Raw genomic sequence first — 18,805 nt, 5'->3', positions numbered from 1 at the left:
GATCCATGCACTACATGAGCTGACCAATATATGGGGGGGGGGATGCTTGCAAAAGTGGTCCATTTGCATGCTGAGTGCTGACATCCTTGCACAAGACTGCAGCGGCTACTTCTGTGAAAACAGGTTTCTTGTTTCCAGCACACCCCTTTTACAGAACGAGCCACTGCAGTCTTCCACAAGCACTTTCTCCAGCACTGCTCACATGAGAAGACCACTGGTGAGAGAAGTTATTTATAACTTGCTTTCCCACCGGTATATGGGAATAAATGGCTTATTTTGCAGAAAGAAGAAAAGCAGATACCTGGGCTTAAGCTTTAAGCAATAAAGCAGGCTGCAAATTTAAGTTTGCAAATGAATCTCATTCATCTATGCGCAGGCAGGCCCATCAGCATTTCATATTTTAATCTGGCATCTCATCAGTGTCAGAAGACAACTGACTATGTACCGGCAGGGAAAGAAAACAGCATGTGAAGCAACAAGCGCATGCCGCCGCCCCCCCCCCCCAACCAAACAGCAAAGCAAACCCAAACGGTAGGGGGTTGGGGTGGTGGAGAATGAGTCAGTGGAAAAGTGGAGCGCTTTGTAAACAGAAGGATTCTGTCAGACACTGAACTTTTGTGCCCGTGTAGAAGGAAAAGTGACATTGAAGAGAACCGTCTTGCGATTTTGCATTAGGCCTCTTAGGTGGATTCTAGTTAATTAGGGTTAAAATTAAGGTGTGCACCTGGGAGCGAAGGGAAAGCTAGCGGAAAGCGAAATAACCTCATTACAGTTATATATTATTGTTATGCAGTCCTTTAGTTTACAAAGGACTTGACAATCCTTATTACACTCCTCCTCAAGAAAAAGGTCATTATTCTCACCTTACAAAAGAGGAATGAAGGCTGAGACAAGTAACTTGCCCGAGGCCATTTAATAAATCCATTGCAGAGCCAGAATCTGGATTTGGGCCCTCTAGATCCAAGACCAAATGTTCTATCTACTAAATCAAACCAGCTCTCTAATTTATATAAAGATAGATATGTAAATGTTTCAAGACTGATATCAGTTCCTGTATGACTGAGGTATAGTCCTAAGATATTAAACTAGCAGTGTCTCTGGGTGTTCTAAAATGAGGCAATGAGTAGATGTTTTAGATTTCCTATGCTGAGATGGATTATTAAAGGGATATCAGATAAATTAAGCCTATAAACATGTATTTATAAGTATGTAGCTAAGCTGCAGTCAGGATCCAAATGGGAGATTCTCCACTTTCCACAGTGGCAGTGAGCACGTCAACCATTTATGAACAACCAGTCCCTCTCTCTAGTCTAATTAAACAGATGAAAAATAAATAAATCTGGGCCTTGTCTGAAGGACAGGGCTCAATTGATGGAATGCTTTCCCATAATTCCATAATATATTCCCTTCAAGCAGAAAACTAGAACATCGGGGGAAAGGTTCTAGCTAGCTCTATGCTAGTTTTCTACACAGAGGGGATTTGTTTTCTGTATGGAGGGGGAATTCAGTCATATGCGCTTTCAAGACACACAAACTGACCTCAGCTTCTGTCTATCACAGGTCTCATGCATGTCTGAATGTTTATGAAAATGAAACCAGAGCATTGTGCACACAGCATTCTTACAGAGAACGTGTGAGACCCAGTACACCTTCATACACACTAAGTATATAGACAAAATGGCTTTCAGCCAAGATCCTGTACTAGTTAGAACAATAGTCAAGTGCCCACCCAGTACCCTCCTTCAGGAGTTGGGATTACATCTGCTCTCTTAACTTTGCAAACTTTGCAGATATCCAAATTCTTGTGTAATGTTTCAGTAGCCCAACAACCAATACAGAACAGCAGTGGATAAAATATTTTTACCTATAGTCTTATGTATTTAAATATTTAACCCTGCCTAACTCAAAGGCGGGACCCAGGTGGCGCTGTGGGTTAAACCACAGAGTCTAGGGCTTGCTGATCAGAAGGTTGGCGGTTCGAATCCCTGCCACGGGGTGAGCTCCCGTTGCTCGGTCCCAGCTCCTGCCCACCTAGCAGTTCGAAAGCACGTCAAAGTGCAAGTAGATAAATAGGGACCGCTCCAGCGGGAAGGTAAACGGCGTTTCCGTGTGCTGCTCTGGTTCGCCAGAAGCGGCTCAGTCATGCTGGCCACATGACCCGGAAGCTGTCTGCGGACAAACGCCGGCTCCCTTGGCCTATAGAGCGAGATGAGCGCCGCAACCCCAGAGTCGGACACGACTGGACCTGATGGTCAGGGGTCCCTTTACCTTTACCTTTTAACTCAAAGGCATCAAGCAGATATTAGTGTGTTTCCCAATTTATTTCTACTACATAATATTGGGGTATGAGTGTACCAGAATACAGAATACTACAACCATGCATAGTATTATTCCAAATATGTAATGAAGATTTTATATATACAGTGGTACCTCGGAAGTCGAACGGAATCTGTTCCAGAAGTCCGTTCGACTTCCAAAACGATCGGAAACCAAGACGCGGCTTCCGATTGGCTGCAGAAAGCTGCTGCAGTCAATTGGAAGCCACAGAAGCTGTGCTGGATGTTTGGGTTCCAAAGAACGTTTGCAGACCGGAACACTCACTTCTGGGTTTGCGGCGTTTGGGAGCCAAAATGTTTGAGTTGCAAGGCATTTGTCAACCAAGGTACGACTGTGTATATAAATATATGTGTGGGTGTGGGTGTGGGTGTGTGTGTGAGACAAAATTTGTTTGTAGACACTTCAAAGCACACTTGAGAAAAGTAAGCTTATTCATTATTGTTGTAAGAAAAAACTGCTCCTTTTCCCTTATGGGGTACCCAAGAGCCCGTATAGAGTCCTTATGTAGGTTCCCTATCGGTAGGAGAAAATAACACAGGCCAACCAGAGAATATTGAGTAGCTAGTAAGCCTGATCTTTATTAAACTGTTGCAACAGGGTGCTCACATCCCCATGCAGGAGGGAGGAGGAACCCCAAACAAAGGTGTGCAAGCCCTTATATAGACTTCTGAAGTTGCCACCCTGTAGCTCAAGACCACCCCCCCCCCAACACATCATACATACATCACTGAAGGGGTGGTCTACAGCAGAAATACTTCACCGGAGGCGGCCTACAACAGAAATCCTGTCTGCCAGAAACCTGATATAAACGCGTGGTTTATATACTTAGGTATGTTTTTGCTTGGTACATTTATGAACATTTATTTGATATCTTAGACCTTATCATTCTCATAATGTTTCTCAATATTCTCTGGCTGGCCTCTGTTATTTTCTCCTACTGAAAGGGAACCTACATAAGGACTCTATACGAGCTCTTGGCATAAGGGAAAAGGAGCAGTTTTTTCTTATAACTTTATCATTACAAATTTAATACAAGGTTTTAAATAAAACTGAAATATAAAGCAAATCCCTTTTTGGGGTAGGGTGGGGGGCAGCAGAGTCAAGAGCTGTCCTCCCAACACCAGCATTGCTGAAGCTTACATAGATGGGGCACAACGAGACCAAGTGAGGCTGTGCTTATGTCCTTTCCGTGGAATTATTTCTACCATCTATATTAAGAAAATAAACAATTCTGAGTGAAAAGCATTTGCCCCTTTGCTTTAAACGATCCTATCAAAGCCCGAGAAAAATTATAGCCCCAAACAACAGTGTATCATTTAAAAACAGCGACAACAACGTTGCTGCTTCGTTTCTCAGAGACAAATGCTATTGATTTGCCGGACTTGACAGACATCTAGAGTTCCTCCGCCCATCCCGTCTCTCGCTCCCAAACAACATTTAGAGGTGTTTATTCCTATTGTTTCTCTGCCACTTTGGCTTTCGTAGCCAAGGCTTTGAATGCTCTTCCGGAAGACATTGCTTAGATTAAGTTGATTTGTAAAACTTTCCTGCGTCCCTCAAAGCTGCCAAAGCCTCCCACAGAATCGGCGGCGTGGGCTCTGCCAGGATCTCTTGCAGCTGGACCGGTGCAGAAGAAAGCCAGCCACAAAGGCTGCTGTGTGTAGCTGCTCAACCTTGAGGCATTAGGATGACTGTGGCGGCGGTGGCCCAGCCTTCCCCGGGGCAGAAGATGCCTTTTTCCCAGGCACTCTCCCTGCTCTGGGCTGATGGCATCTCTCCCAGGGCAAAGGCGGGCAGAAAAGGGAAGCCATTTCTTTCCGCAGCAATGTTTGTGTGCCAAAAAGTTTGGAAGCATTTACTAGCCCTTCTGTGTATCTAAGCTGCTTAGGGTTTTTTTTTTTTTTTTTTTTTTTTGAAAGGGAAGGGAACCTCTTCTTCCTGGGAGACACTCCAAGGTGAAGAGGACTCTCTGTATTCAGGCAAAGGAGGAGGGGTGTACAAAGACTTATTGTAACACAGAAGGGGGAAATCAAGGACTGCGGGCATCTGGCGAGAGGGAGAAAGAGCTATGTTTGACTCCCCGTTCCTTTCGCCTCCTTAACCCCACCCTGCCAAGAGAGAGAGAGAGAGAGAGAGAGAGAGAGAGAGAGAAGTTATAATATAGCATATCTTTTGTAGAAAGGCTTTAACCTTCAGGACTACACGAGTTTTCTAATTTCTGTTGTTACCAATAGACCTATTTTGCAGTGGCTGTGCTGTGCAGCTAAATGAAGGAGCCTCAGGCAACAGAGGAACTGAGGGTATCCATCTGTCAACAGTCACTAAGGAGACTGCACATTTCTTTAAATCCTTTGCAGGCAGGGAGACCAGCCAATTCCCCACTCTGACTCCCCAAGAGGCAACTCAGGAAACGCAAGATGGGGTTATGGTTGTGGGAGGGCAGAAAACAGCATGTCCTGCCATGAGAGTCTTTCACCTCTGCCACCCCGAGGGACAAATCCCACCTCTGCAAGAGGCAAACTTAGAATGGGGCATGGCAGAGTTTCTGTTCCTGGAGCAGCCGCTTTTAAGAAAGCCCAAGAGGGGCTATTCTACCCAGCTTTGTTTTCCAACAAGACGACACATACCAATCAGAAAGGCTTAAATCCTCAGCCCTCTCCGAGCATCTCCTCCCCCACCCAAATCCTTGGGAATCGGAGGAGAGGTCAAAAATAGATGGAGATCCTGGCGCCAAGGCACAGCAGACAAGCTATGAGGAAGAGGGCTGGCGGGCCTTGCCAGAAACCCACACATGAATCTTGCAGATGTTTCGGTTTTCTTGGCTGCTTAGAACTTTGTACACTGTTTCCCCTGACCTCCCCGTTGTGCTGCCGCAAGCACACGATCCAAGGAGCCCACAGTCCATGCCAGGCTTTCTACTGGCAGAACCCAATGTCCTCGGCAGCATGCTGGGCAGGGAAAGTGAGTGGTTTTTGGGAAGAGACCAATAACCTATTCCAGAGACACCCGTCATGCCAGCTCTCTCCCTTAAGAGCACACGTTTGCACCATTATCTTCCTGGATTGTGCAGTCAAAGCAGTTCGGCGCCATCTTCGAAGAGTTAAACGTTTCTGCTACCAGCTGCTATCACAGAAAGGAGGAGAGAAACAAGCATACCCTAGAATACCGTGAATAATTCAGCCGCAACAGTATGACTGTCGTAAATCGGGAAGATGGGAGTAAAAAGCAAGGCATAAAATCACCCTCGCCCCCAGTTGACCATGCTCACCTAGTCCAGGATACGTCCTGCGTTTGCTGAGATTGGCCGATTTCACTAGGAACATACAGGATTGATGAGTCATCCAGGAACAGAAAATAAGCAGCAGAGCTCCCAGAAAGATGCCACACTAGAAAGGAGGAAGGGGGGAGGAAATAAAAGTGCTGGATGAATAATAAGCACTCTCCACCACCCCATCCTCTCTCTTCCCCCCCCCCACCCACCCTACAACTCTTATTTCATGCATTCTTATTGCTGTCCCATAGCACCTAGAGGCTGGCTGGGATGTTTGCAGCCACACACTAGTCTGTTAAGGGAGATCCCCTGCCTCTGAACAGCAGTCAGCCAAAATGTGACGTACGAGTTCAATTTTATTCACACACACAGTTTATGGCAGAAGACATAGAGCAGCCACCTGTTTACTAAATGGCTCGGTTGCAGCACCTCCTTGCCTGGAAAAGGAAACCAGAGCAATTTACGGAAGGGAACAAGACTACATGCCCTGCTGTTGTGACATTTTCTGGGCATATTCCAGAACAGTGATCTGTCTCAAGCTCCTACCAGATTCATGTTAAACAAGTTAGCATGCTGTTGATCCAGGAGTTTGAACTCCTCTGCAGAGGTGTTACTGGCTGTACTACCCGCTTACAGTGCAAACATAAATTACCCTGTTAGCTACCTGTCCCAGAAAACATTACGCTGGCTCCCTCTCTGGTTGTATTTGTAGAGGAAGCAAGCGGAAGGAGCTCAGAGAAAGGAGGGGGAGAGAGAGGACATGAATGGCTGAGCATTTATTGAAAACAATGCATGACTCCGCAGGAACAAGTGGTGCTAAACTTTAATCACAGCTGCTATTTGTTCTGAGTTGTAGCTTTGGAGTTGCTGGCAACTGTGGGCATAACAAACCAATGTCCTGCTCTGAGAAGCCTTAAAACGTAAATAGCGGCAAAGGGCTAGTTTCTCAAGGGAAGGCTTATTGACATCAGTTGGCAGCTGTGAGGTTGGACCAACCAACAAGAACCCCAGAGCCTTCCAAAGGTCTCTCAAAAACACTGCCACAGGTCGATTGTTTTGGGGTGGGTGGGTGGGTGGGTGTGTCCACAAAATGAAGGAAGTCATTGCCATTTCCAGGATTTGGTGGAAGCAGGTGAAACAGGATAAGCAAGCCCTTGTCTCCCAGGGCCTGCTGAAACAAAGGCTACACACAAACCTTTCTGGGCAGAAGTTATACTGGAGTTAATATCCTACTACTGTGATTTTCCATCAGGTCATTCGTGCAACCAAGTACCACAATCTATTAGCAGCATCTGTTAACAAGCGCTGCCGTGCATTGGGAAAGCATCTGTGACCAGATGTTCATGTGCATAACCACATATCATTTGGTGGTAAGCACTTTTACAACCACAAAGACTTAATTACTACCAGCAGTTCCTAACTCCCGTTAAGTCCGGCACTGAAAAAATCAACTATGCCTCCGAGTGTCCGGTGACCGACACCTGCGGCTCTTTTACCAGCAGGGGCATCTGTCTATGTGGCTCAAAACAGACGCAAGCACAATGAAGTGCCACTAGCAACACCAGTGTTAAAAGTATGACCTTTGATACATCTTAGGAAGAAAGGGCCTGTGCACCCTAAGGAGGAGATGTGGACACACCTAACAGCTCTTCTACTACCTGTTTTGCCTTCCCCAAATATATTTTCTCTCTTCTTAAGGTCCTTAACGTATTGCAACATGGCCACACTTCCTTACACAGCGGTGCATTTATTTCCTATGCACTTTTTGGCTGGTTCAAGATCTATTATATTGGCATCACTTTTTTTCGGCTCATCAGACCTTGTTTACACTTGCACCTTTGCCTATTTCTACCTTGCTCATTCATCTTAACCTGAGGAATTTGTAGGTAAGAGTGGGAAATGGAATTGTAAGGGAGCTTTATTATTTCTAAATTGCAAAAAGTTCACAACAAAGCACAAGGTTTATTTAAGGGAGGGGGGGTAACCTACAGAAGGCTCTGGGATGGTTACATTATTAGACTGAAAGACCAAGTCACGATCTTGGGGTATTCAGACCATGATCACGCCAGGAGTTTTAATCTTTTCCTCCCCTGTAGGGAGAGAAACCCATGAATACAATGAATGTAAGAAGGAAGGCACAGACATTCATTGCAAGGAAGCATACTCTTCAGGCTATCACTTGCCTTCAGACATTATATACAACATGTCGCGCATTCACAGATACTGGGAATGTCAAATATCTGGTAAACAGTCTATTTCTCAGTCAGTCCAGGGTTAAAGCCGAAGATGGCAGCTGCTATTTTCAACTGACAACTCAGCTGCTATTTTCTGATCAAAGAACCATGTTTATTATTTGACTAGTCAAATATTCCAGAAAGAGTACCCTGATGCAGATCTCTCTGCAAGAGAAAAAAATATAACGACATCATTGGTACCATCTGTTATCGGACCTACTTAAATGACTCAAGTGTTTTGCTTTGCTATATGCTAATGCCATCTGTTGGGAAAAAGATGGAACTAACCAACAGCTAAACATCTTGATTGATTGGAACCTTCTGATGCAAAGGTTTGGAGGGTTTGGAATCTCTTCCAAAAGTTACTTGAAAAAGTAATATCAGGTTATCAATTTGCTTAGCAGCTTAGGAAAGACATTCTGGTCACAAAAAGCTTGTGTTCTAAAACTATGCATACTTACTTCAGAGCAAATCCCATTAAACTAAGTAGGACTTGCTTTCGAGTAAACACACAGAGAATGGTGCTGGTATTCTTCCATTATTCTAAACATAACTTACTCTGTTCTGTATTGTTCCATATCAAAATTTGACTTTATGTAGGGATCATGAATCATAAGCCAAAAAGAGCCTGCTGAAACTGCTAAGGATCTTTTTTTAAAAGCCTGTTAGCATATGCAGACTTCCAGCCTTCACAAAAGAAAGGAATAACTTTCTTGCCATTCATAGCTTAACAAGTTAAATGTAAAGGACCCCGACAGTTAAGTCCACTCGTGAACGGTTGCGGCGCTCATCTCGCTTTACTGGCCAAGGGAGCCGATGTTTGTCCGCAGACAGTTTTTCCGGGTCATGTGGGCAGCATGACTAAGCCTCTTCTGGCAAAACCAGGGCAGCGCATGGAAATGTTGTTTACCTTCCCGCCAGAGCGGTCCCTATTTATCTACTTGCACTTTGACATGCTTTCAAAGCTCACCCCGTCATGGGGATTTGAACTGCAGACCTTCCGATCGGCAAGCCTAGGCTCAGTGGTTTAGACCACAGCGCCACCCACTTAACAAGTTCAGTTTGAATAAAATCCTATGTAGCTTCAGTATTAAATTGGGCAGGATTCATCTAATGAGTCATGGCAACTGAAGCCCTATGCAAAGACTTTCACTTGAGCAATAGAGCTTCCCCCACCTCTGGCTGCAGGGGTCAGAACCATGACCAAACAAGTGCACTGGGTGGAGCAGTGAGGGGATTGTTCCTCCTGGCAAGCCAAAATGCTTGTCCTGATGGAACCAGGAGCGAGATATCTAATTCCTCCTATTATATTTCAGATTTATTTCAGAATAGTTTTTAGCCTAATTGACATTCAAAGTTCTCATGGGAGGCTAAAATAATTCTAGAATAACAGATCAGATTAAATAAATAGGAGCATTTTAATATATAATCAAAATCTTAGTATAAAACCTAATATTGCACAGGAGCCTGGGCAAAAATACAGATTTTAGCTTTGTACTAAGGCAGGCATGTCCAAAGTCCGTTTTGGGGGCCTAATCCGACCCACCGGTCGGTTTAATCCGGCCCCTGTGACAGTTTATTTTCTACAAAAACCTTAACAACTTCAAAACTTCTTTTATAATTTAAATTTGTATTGGAATTCCATTTACAACATAACATAAGCCCCCCAATACACAAATCCACCTTCATTAAATGTGAACATAACATACAACAATACAAACAACCAAATAAAAGACTTCCTTTATCCTGTATCTTCAACCCTAAAAAAAGCTTAACAACTTCAATCCTAAAAAAGGTCAACAATTTAGGTTGGCCCTTTGGTCGGCCCTCACGGCCCTCCACTTCATCAAATCTGGGCCTCTTTGAAAAATGTTTGGATACCACTGTACTAAGGAGTGTCAAAGGAATCAATGCCTGGCATATCTCAGGGGTGGGGGTGGGGATTCCATAATTGGGACACCACCACAAGGAAGGCCCTATCCCTTGTCATCATATGATGCATCACCCCCAAGGGAGTGACAGGAAGGGTCTCTCCCCACCCCCCATTGCCAGATCTAAGGGCATGTTCTGTTCAGAAACCAGGACCACAAGTCATCAACAACTTTATAGGTCAATACCAGCACCTGAAATTCAGCCCAGAAACTCACAGGCAGCCAAGTTAAGATCTTTTAACATCAGTGATTCCAGCTGGTTGACTAGGGTCAAAATTCTCACTGTCGCTGTCATGATCTGCACTTACTGAATTTTCCAAACTGTCTTTAGGGCAGCTCCATCCTCTGCAGTACACTGTAAAGCTGACCATTTTATACTGCAGGTACAAAATCAAGCGACTTTGAGTGGAGAGCAAGATTGCAAGTTCAGAGAACAAAAATAGCTCTGAAAGTGCAGTGGGAACACCACAGAAGATAAATAAAACATAACTTTAAGAACTGCTGTCTGAGCCTGCTTTTTTCCGCCTCTCCTCCCAGCCCCTTTTCCTTGTGTGTCATGTCTTCTATAATGCAATGTGCTTTATATGTGGGCTGCCTTTGGAAGCATTTCAGAAGCTTCAATTAGTGCAGAATGTGGCTGCCTGACTGTTGACAGGTTTGGGGCCAAACAGTTCATATAACATCAGTTCTATTGCAACTACACTGGCTGCATGTACACTTCTGAGCCCAGTTCAGGACCCCAGTGTCTTCTGCAAAACCTCTTCCAATATGAATCTACCTTTACCCTTAGATCTTATTCTCATACCCTTCTCTGTTGGAGGAACTGGACATGGAAGAAGGGGTTAATTTCCTTCATGAGCACGTATGAGATAAGTCAACAGGTTCAAGGTCATCCAAGCCAGTTGCTATGGCAATGGCCCAGTGCCATCTATATAAGTGAGCAAGACACATCAGCTCATGAGTCAGTCAGTGGGTCTGTCGTGTGTCAGGGTCAGTCTTAGAAGTGAGTTGGAATCTGTGTTACATCTTAAATTGCTGGAGCAACAGAAATACTTTATACTTGCATGTATCTGTATCTGTATCTGTATCTGTAACTGTATCTGCAAAGCCTACAGGCTGTATGTACCGGTATATACCAATGTCCGGAAATGTTTTACTGAAGCCCTGATCTTCTGCAGCAGTAAACTATTTTGGATCTTAAGAAGAAGAAGAAGAAGAAGAGTTTGGATTTGATATCCCGCTTTTCACTACCCGAAGGAGTCTCAAAGCAGCTAACATTCTCCTTTCCCTTCCTCCCCCACAACAAACACTCTGTGAGGTGAGTGGGGCTGAGAGACTTCAGAGAAGTGTGACTAGCCCAAGGTCACCCAGCAGCTGCATATGGAGGAGCGGAGATGCGAACCCAGTTCACCAGATTAGAGTCTACCGCTCTTAACCACTACACCACTTAAGATGCCTCTGTACGGTGACTGGAACTGGGGGAAACTTCCACTATGTGAGTATCTCACCTCAGATTCCCAACATTCTCCAGGTCCCACCTCTGAGAGACTTTTGGATGATGATGACAAAGGATGGGACCTTTTAGTTGTGGCTCCCCATCTGTGGAATGCTCTTCCCAGCAAAGTCCACCTGGCACCTTCACTGAGATCTTTCCAATGCCCCAAAAAACCTTAGCTCTCAAACCTAATTTTTGATAGACTGCAATATTATTAGTGTGCTGCCAAAGCTTCCTGTGGCTATTATTGTGTGTGTGTGCATGTGTGTGCATTTTAATGCTAGATGTTTTGTATGATTTTTCTTTTACTGGAATTTCACCCATAGATATATACAATATATCTATGGGTGAAATTCAATGTAGCACCAAGTGGATGGAACAAAGTCCATTCATGCAACAGTACTTTCTCCCTTCTCCTCCCACCAGGCACTCCTTAAACCTGTTCTGGATTTTCCCAGACCTCCAGATCAGATTTAGAAGATGTGGGCAAGGGGGAGAAGTCCTGTTGTGCAAGCAGACCACATTGCACACATGCAACAACTTAGTTGAATCCCATTCTCTGTTTATCACAGAATCACAGACTTGTACAGTTGGAAGGCACCACTAGGGTCATCTAGTTCAACCCCCTGCAACACAGGAATCTTTCACCCAATGTGGTACTCAAACCTACAACCCTGAGATTAAGAGCCTCAGGCTCTACTGAACCATTGGAGACTTCAGGGTAACAAGCAACTAACAAGCCTAATTGTGACCCCAGCAAAAATGGGGCAATAATTATCTTGCTGTCAAATTTTATAAGCTGCTCTGAGGGCCTCTTTGGCTAAAGGACTGGGTAAAAATGCTCTGTATAAATAAATAGCTATCAAATAAAGCAAACACCACCCAAGATTAATCTAATTCAGAAGCCAACCACCAATGGTTATTTGCCAACATGCTGCACGCCCTAGGCGGGTGTAACATCAGAAAGCTGGCTGGCTGGCAAGAGATATTGGGATCAAAATAATACAGAAAGCTATGAGGAAGGTATCCAACTTCCAGAGAAAGAAGGTGAGATTATAGGTAGATCCCGAATATAAAACTCCATTCAAGGTTTTTCTTAAAGAAATTTGGAAGTCATTCACAGAGGCATGATCAGACTGGATTCTGTGAACAAAACCTAAATGGACAAATTGTAGAACTCTTTGTGCTTGTAAAGAGAGATGCCGACCATTACCTTGCAAATGGCAGGTGTAAAACCTGAACAGCCAACACCAGCTGTGCCTTTCCAATTCAGAAACAGAACTACGTCTTAACAGCAAAACTGAGCATTCAGTGTCTTAAGAACTCTGACAAAAGCTCAAGGTGAAGAGACCACTTCGATGCCACTGAGATTGGATACCACAATTACAGGCTGCTCTGAAAGTTCAGAGGATCTCAACCAATAAGCCTAGTTAGAACAACTTGCTATACACCTGTGAGTTGTGGTATATGGAATCTCCCGGTTATCCCACTGAACATCAGTTGCCAGGGAGCAACAAAAAGGAAAGGGATACCACTGTTATGTCCTACTTGTGTGCATCCCAAAGGCATCTAGTTGCCCATCGTGGGAAGCAGGATGCTAGAGAAGATGGACCTCTGGGATCTAAGCCAGCATGACTCTTCTTATGTCTTTGTCTACTAGGACAATTTCTGCACCACATTAGGAAATTCACACCTGTATAATAATACATATATACAATATACCCCTAAACCACACAAAAGTGTTATTTAAAGTTGGTTATAGGTCCCTGTATGCTGCAAATGTGATGCACATGCAACTGTCTGTGGAAGGGGAGGCCGATCACTCTCACTAGTTATAGGGTACAGTGTGGTATATAGGGATGGTGCCTCATCCAGGAATCAACAGGCAGAGCATGGAACTTATTACTGGGGGAGGGGCACAACCTGCCTCCCAGACTGTCCAATGAGGAGGATTCAACCTCAAAAGTAACTGGAACAATAAGCAAAACAATAGCAGGAGCAACCAATGCAGGCAATAAAAGATACAGAAGAATGAATACAGGAACTCAGGAAGACCTGATTGCCACCCCCACATGTAAGGCAGCAGCAAAAGACCTAACCCTGCTACCCCAACTACCTGAGAGACAACCTCAACCCACATCTCCGAGACCTGGCAGGAGAAGGGGAGATCAGAAACAAGGGTTACCATGCAGAGATGCAGGGTGGCTTTAATGGGGAGTGGGTGAAGTGGATTTCCTGCCACTCTTCAACAAAGGAACTATTTGAATACCAAGTTCCTCAATTCTGTGACATTTTTGCACCTGCCAAACAAGTTATACATGTGCGGAAAAACTTCAGTACAATGTCCAACATTGCTTTACTCATGGACATGGCTCCAAGCGACTTACGGACACAACAGAAATACTAAACCCAATTTCAATAAACACAATCAATAAAAACTTAAACAAAACGCATCTATGCAAATAAAAGACAGGTCTTAAAGATCCTGCCCCGTTAAAAGAGGCCACAAATACCCCTTCAAATTAAGGGCCAAAAGTCCATGTGAGAAGGAAACTTTTTGCCTGGCATCTAAAAATAGATAAAGATGCCACCAGGTGAGCCTCCATAGGGAAAGCATTCCATAAGTAGAGAACCACCACTGCAAAGGTCCATCTGAAATAGACAAGATAGACAAGGCAAGAGAACTATTATGCAAAAGTTAAAATAACTTTAGAGCTGCCAGGATCAGACATAGCTCTGCTAATAGTGAACTCATTTTGAGTCTATCTTTATGTAGGCAAAACAGCACTATCCACACGCAAGAAGGAGAACTCAGAAGAATTGGGGAATGCCAATGATTGTAGAAGTACAAAAATATTTGTCAAAGGAAACCTAAGGGAGGGGATACCCCATAATAACCCTATAAGGAGTGAGGGTACTCAGTGGGCAGAAAAACAGGGGGTGGGGAGAGAAAAACAGAGACAGAAAGAGAAAACAACAAATAGAATGGAGTACAGTATGAAGAAAGGCAGCATGGCTGGCTGGCACCCTGAACAGGGGGTCTCTACACTGCAACATTTTGTTACATGTCCCATTTTGTATTCTTTCTGAAATCTTTATTGCAGGATAGATGTCTTAAAGATGAAGAATACTTGTAGCAGGATTTTTTAACTAAGGATAAATAGGGTAAACCACAAGTGTTGTCCTAAACAGTCTGCAAAGTACCCCCTTGTGTCAGTACTCAGCAAGCATTAACAAAGCATGGTCTCTCAGGCCATAAAAACTAACCTACATGTTATAAACTACCTTCTACAATATAAACAACCATCAACAATACAGTACTGTATAAGGCAAACAACTGATCCGAACTCATCTAAAACTGGCTTTTCTCAAAGATAAGTCCAAGCCTGTAACAATCAAGGCAAGTGGGAATAAGGGAAAAGATGAATGGGAATGTAAAGTTAGGTTCAGTTAGCAGAAAACAATCTTTTAATTAAATTAGTAAGTAAAAAGTAAGAACATAAGCAAAAAAAGGGAGGGCAGAATGATTAGCATAAAAGGAAGGAGGACAGAAAGTGAGTGTGAGGACTAAGTGAAAGAGCAACTTTCCCTCTTAGGCAACCAACAAAATCAGCTGAAGTCGCTTTGCTTGGTGTGGCAGCAGAACCACCTGTAGGAGTCCCAGCTTTATTTCTGGCTGAGCTCTCCTGCCTTTCCGACAGACTCACTGCAGACAGATATTCACAGGGCGCAGCTTTCCCAACAGAAGACAACCTCCTGAGCATCTGCCTGTCACGTGCAGATTCCTTGCCACGAGGACATTTGGGGAGGGGGGAGGTTGGAGAAGGGAACTCCCTGAACACGGGGGTGGGAGTTGGGTCGGGGGTCAGAAAGACTGCCCCAATTCCCACAGATGCATAATCAAGAATCAGCTACAATCAGGGGAAGCGGGGCAGAGAGAGAGAGAGAGAGAGCCAGAGGCAAAGGACGAGCAGAATTTGGCGCAAACCCGGACTAACCTGTCGGAAGCAGAAGGGCATCGTTAGCACGCTGACCCCAACAATGCTGTTCACAATATTCATGATCAGGCCCCAGTTGGAACCAGAGGAAGGGGCGGAAGCCATGCTCGATGGAGGGCAGGGAGGGAGTGGGACCGTTCTGGGAGGGTGGGCGGTGAGGACTGACAGCTCTGTTTCAACTCAAGGGGGCGGGGTTGCCGGGGACAGACGTGGCGTGGGAAGAACCAAGGTGTGGAGGGTACTGGGGGGGGGAGGGACACTTCAGGGAGTCAAGTTCTTTCCCCCCCTCCTCCCCAGAACCCGGCTCCAGCTTCACGCGTCGCACACACTTCCTCGTTTCCCCTGCTCTGTTGGCGCTTCCGGGATGCAAAAGAAAGGGGGAGGGGGGGAAAGCATGCAAGAAACCACAGAGAGCGAGCGGCCTAGAGCGGCACAAACACGAAAGAGGGCAAAATCTCCTTTTGAACTGCTCTGACCGGCCCTGGAGGATTGGTCGTGGACGAGGCGGGGCAAGAGGCCGGGGTTGCCATGGTAACCATCCCCCGTGACGCCGAGGATCTTGCTGTACGGCCGCGGTGGTTGGCTGGTTTCCGTGCCCCTCCGGAGCTGGGATAAGTACGCGGTGTGTTGTCGCCGCCGCGGCGAACCAATGCGGCGCTGCCACGTTGCTGTGTGCAAGCGACACAAAAAACAACGCCGCTCATATATATATTGTAGAGAGAGATTATAGAATGGTAGAGTTGGGAGGGAACCTCGAGGGTCATCTAGTCCGACCCCATTGCAAGGAATGAATATGCAGTGGTCGAACCTGCAGCCTTGGCATTATCAGCAGCTCGTGCAGTTGATAAAATGGACTCGAGACCAAGAAGGCTTATTGTGCCATAACGCACTTGTTAGGGTGCCACAAGACCCTCTGTTGTCGTAGAGAAGACCTCTGCGCATGTGAAGAGCGCCTTGGCCTCATCACAAGTAGCTACAAGCAACCCCCTAAATACCTGCAAAGAGATGTCACTGAGGCTGCAGCATCCAAGGTAGCCCGAGGCTCTGTCTTTCCAGAAAAGTAGCCACTGCTATCTGCAAGCATACTATGGTAAGGCCCTCACGTCAACCACCGTCCAAATAATGCGCCTTGGCAGAATGTAAGGCAACACTGACAAATTTAGGATGGCATAAACCAGACTAAACTCCACTTCAGCACAAAGTTTATGCCGCAATAAATTTGTTAGTCTTTAAGGTGCCATAACACGTTTTTGTTGTTTTTCCTGCAACAGACGTAACACACAGCTTCCCTTCTGGAAATGGAAAAATTGGGGGCATCCTTTACTTTCAACTGGACTGTAATTACTGGAATCAAATAATCTGGCTACCCTAAAATTCAGTGTTATAATGCCCCTTTGAGATGATACGGTAGTGTTTCAGCTTGCATGGTACATTATTCCAACTTTCCTCTAGAGAATTCAGAGCAGCATACAGAGTTCTCCCTGCATCCATTTTATTCTCATAACAGTTTTGTGAAGTACTTTGAACAGAGAGATGGCGACTGGTCTGAGGCCTCCCGGGGAGCTTCATGGGTGAATGGGGATTGAGCCTGGGTCTCACAAGATTCTAGTCTATAGCCAGGTGTAGCCAATGTTAAACCCTCCAGATGTAGTGGACTTCAACTCCCACCAGTATGGTCAATGATCAGGGATGATGGGAGTTGTAATCCATAATGTTGGAGCGGAAGCAGTATGTTGTCTAACCCTGCTCTAACCACTGTGCAACACTGGCTCTCAGCTGGCTTTGGGGTGAATCTATACTGTCTCCCCCTCATCTGCTAAGAATTCCGACCTTTGCGTGGGCCAGGGACCTCTCAGGCATTCTTTTGTGACAGATTTGAATTCAGTGATTCTCTGGAGCAAGAAGGCAACATGTACAGTAGATGTTTTAACACATAGGTGGCCAATCTGTGACATTGACAGGACATGTGGCCCAGGCAGGAAGTGCTTGTGGCACAGCTGGATTAGAAGAGGAGGAACTGTGCTCTGGTCATGGCACAGAATTAGGCCTCCGTTATTGAGTGCTTCTGTCATATGCTAGGACTTCAATTGCACGGAAGGTGAAGCCACACCAAGGCACAGGAAATGCTGGTTGGAAGGAGCTTCATAGGTTACACCAGTGTGGCAAAGTCTCACACTGTGGTAAACTTCTACAAAAGATTTACTAGTTCTGACCAGATTACACCATATGGCTGGGACAGTCCTGTCAGATGGGCAGGATATAAGAAATATTGTTGTTATTGTTGTTAAATTATTATTATATCATAGCCTCAGCAAAAATTATCATGAATGCACCCCTCTACTCCAGTCCTAAAGATATTTTATTGGAAATAAGCAGGGTGGCCATGTGTCCTACTTTACAGAGAACAGCACTCTCTTTGGGAAGGCTGTCAAGTCCAAGTCTGATTTACCTATAAGGAACTGTAAAAATGAGAGCATCAGCAGTCCTTAGTCAACAGACCAAATGGGCACACAAGATATCTGGTGTCTTTCCCACCTTGGCGAAATCTATTATATAGAAATTATATAATAGAAATTTCTAATTATAGAAATTTAAATATGCAAATTGATGTCTTCTTTTGTGGCGATGCAGATTTCTTTCTTGGTAACATGTAACTGACCACCCTCAAAGTAAGTCTAATTGGTTTCAATTAGTTTACTTTTAAGCAAGCATGCATATGATTGCAACCTGAGCCTATAGAAGCAGCTGGGTGTGTACAGAGATAGAGAAGCCAGCTGAAAACAAAGCTAGATTCAGCCTTTGTAAAATGAGGGTTGTTGTTGGCATCTTTCTGTTTCGGGAAACAATTAAAAGCATGCCTTCGGGACTGAAGTCAAACTACTGGAGAGTTACAGTGCCTGCTGTGGCTGTAGAGATTGATATGGGAGAGAGACATGTTTTGTTGCAGCTGGGGCAGATTAAGGTGTCCGGTTACCAGCCTTCATGTCATGTTTGCAGCCATCTTAGTAATGCAGAGTTGGTCTGCCAATGGACCTGGTGCCTGAAGGCAGCACATCCTTGGGGATCGTGCCATTTTCCATTCTGTGCCCATGACCAAGCCAGTGTAGTCGTCACTGAGATAGGAGTGTGAACATGCTGAGAATGTGGACTTGGGAGAGCACATCTTTGTTTGAGACTCTGTCCTACCATGTAATGTCCAAAATCTTCCTGATGCAGCGCATATGGAAGGCATTGTGGGTCGCTCCTGGCGGGTGCAAGTTGCTTGCGACACACTTTCATAAAGCAGCTTGCTCAACACGCAATCCTGGTAGACCTTCATCTTGGTATTGGTCGTTAGCATCACATTCTCCCCATACCCTTTTGGGAGAGGCAAGGCATTGTCATAGTTACCTTGCCAATACCATGTCCAGCTCAGTATTTGGTGAAAAGGTTGCTGGTTATGGTAGAGCCCAGGTAGACAGAATTGTCTACCAGCTCAAGAATGTGGTCATCAATGCTGATGTGTGGAGTGTTGGCGACGTCCTGACCCAGCTGATGGT

The 18,805-nt window shown here is 45.0% G+C and overlaps 1 protein-coding gene across 4 annotated transcripts in view; it reads right to left on the bottom strand.

The window, feature by feature from the left end:
- Nucleotides 1–15,605, bottom strand: part of SLC38A10 (solute carrier family 38 member 10) — a 76,109-nt gene extending 60,504 nt beyond the window's left edge. For 2 of the 4 annotated variants that reach the window (XM_033138978.1, XM_033138980.1), the window contains exons 1-2: nt 15,267–15,605; nt 5,606–5,723 (exon numbers count right to left, since the gene is read on the bottom strand). In XM_033138978.1, coding sequence (XP_032994869.1) covers nt 5,606–5,723; nt 15,267–15,371 — 223 coding nt within the window. In that variant the 5' untranslated portion in view covers nt 15,372–15,605. Of the gene's footprint in view, nt 1–5,605; nt 5,724–6,154; nt 6,179–15,266 lie in introns of those variants that run through there. The other 2 variants (XM_033138981.1, XM_033138982.1) reach the window with 2 other exon arrangements.
- Between the last annotated feature and the right edge of the window lie 3,200 nt (nt 15,606–18,805).

Source organism: Lacerta agilis, chromosome 2 (genome assembly GCF_009819535.1).
Source record: "Lacerta agilis isolate rLacAgi1 chromosome 2, rLacAgi1.pri, whole genome shotgun sequence".
Classification (NCBI taxonomy): domain Eukaryota; kingdom Metazoa; phylum Chordata; class Lepidosauria; order Squamata; family Lacertidae; genus Lacerta; species Lacerta agilis.
This window is presented reverse-complemented; position numbering and strand designations above follow the sequence as displayed.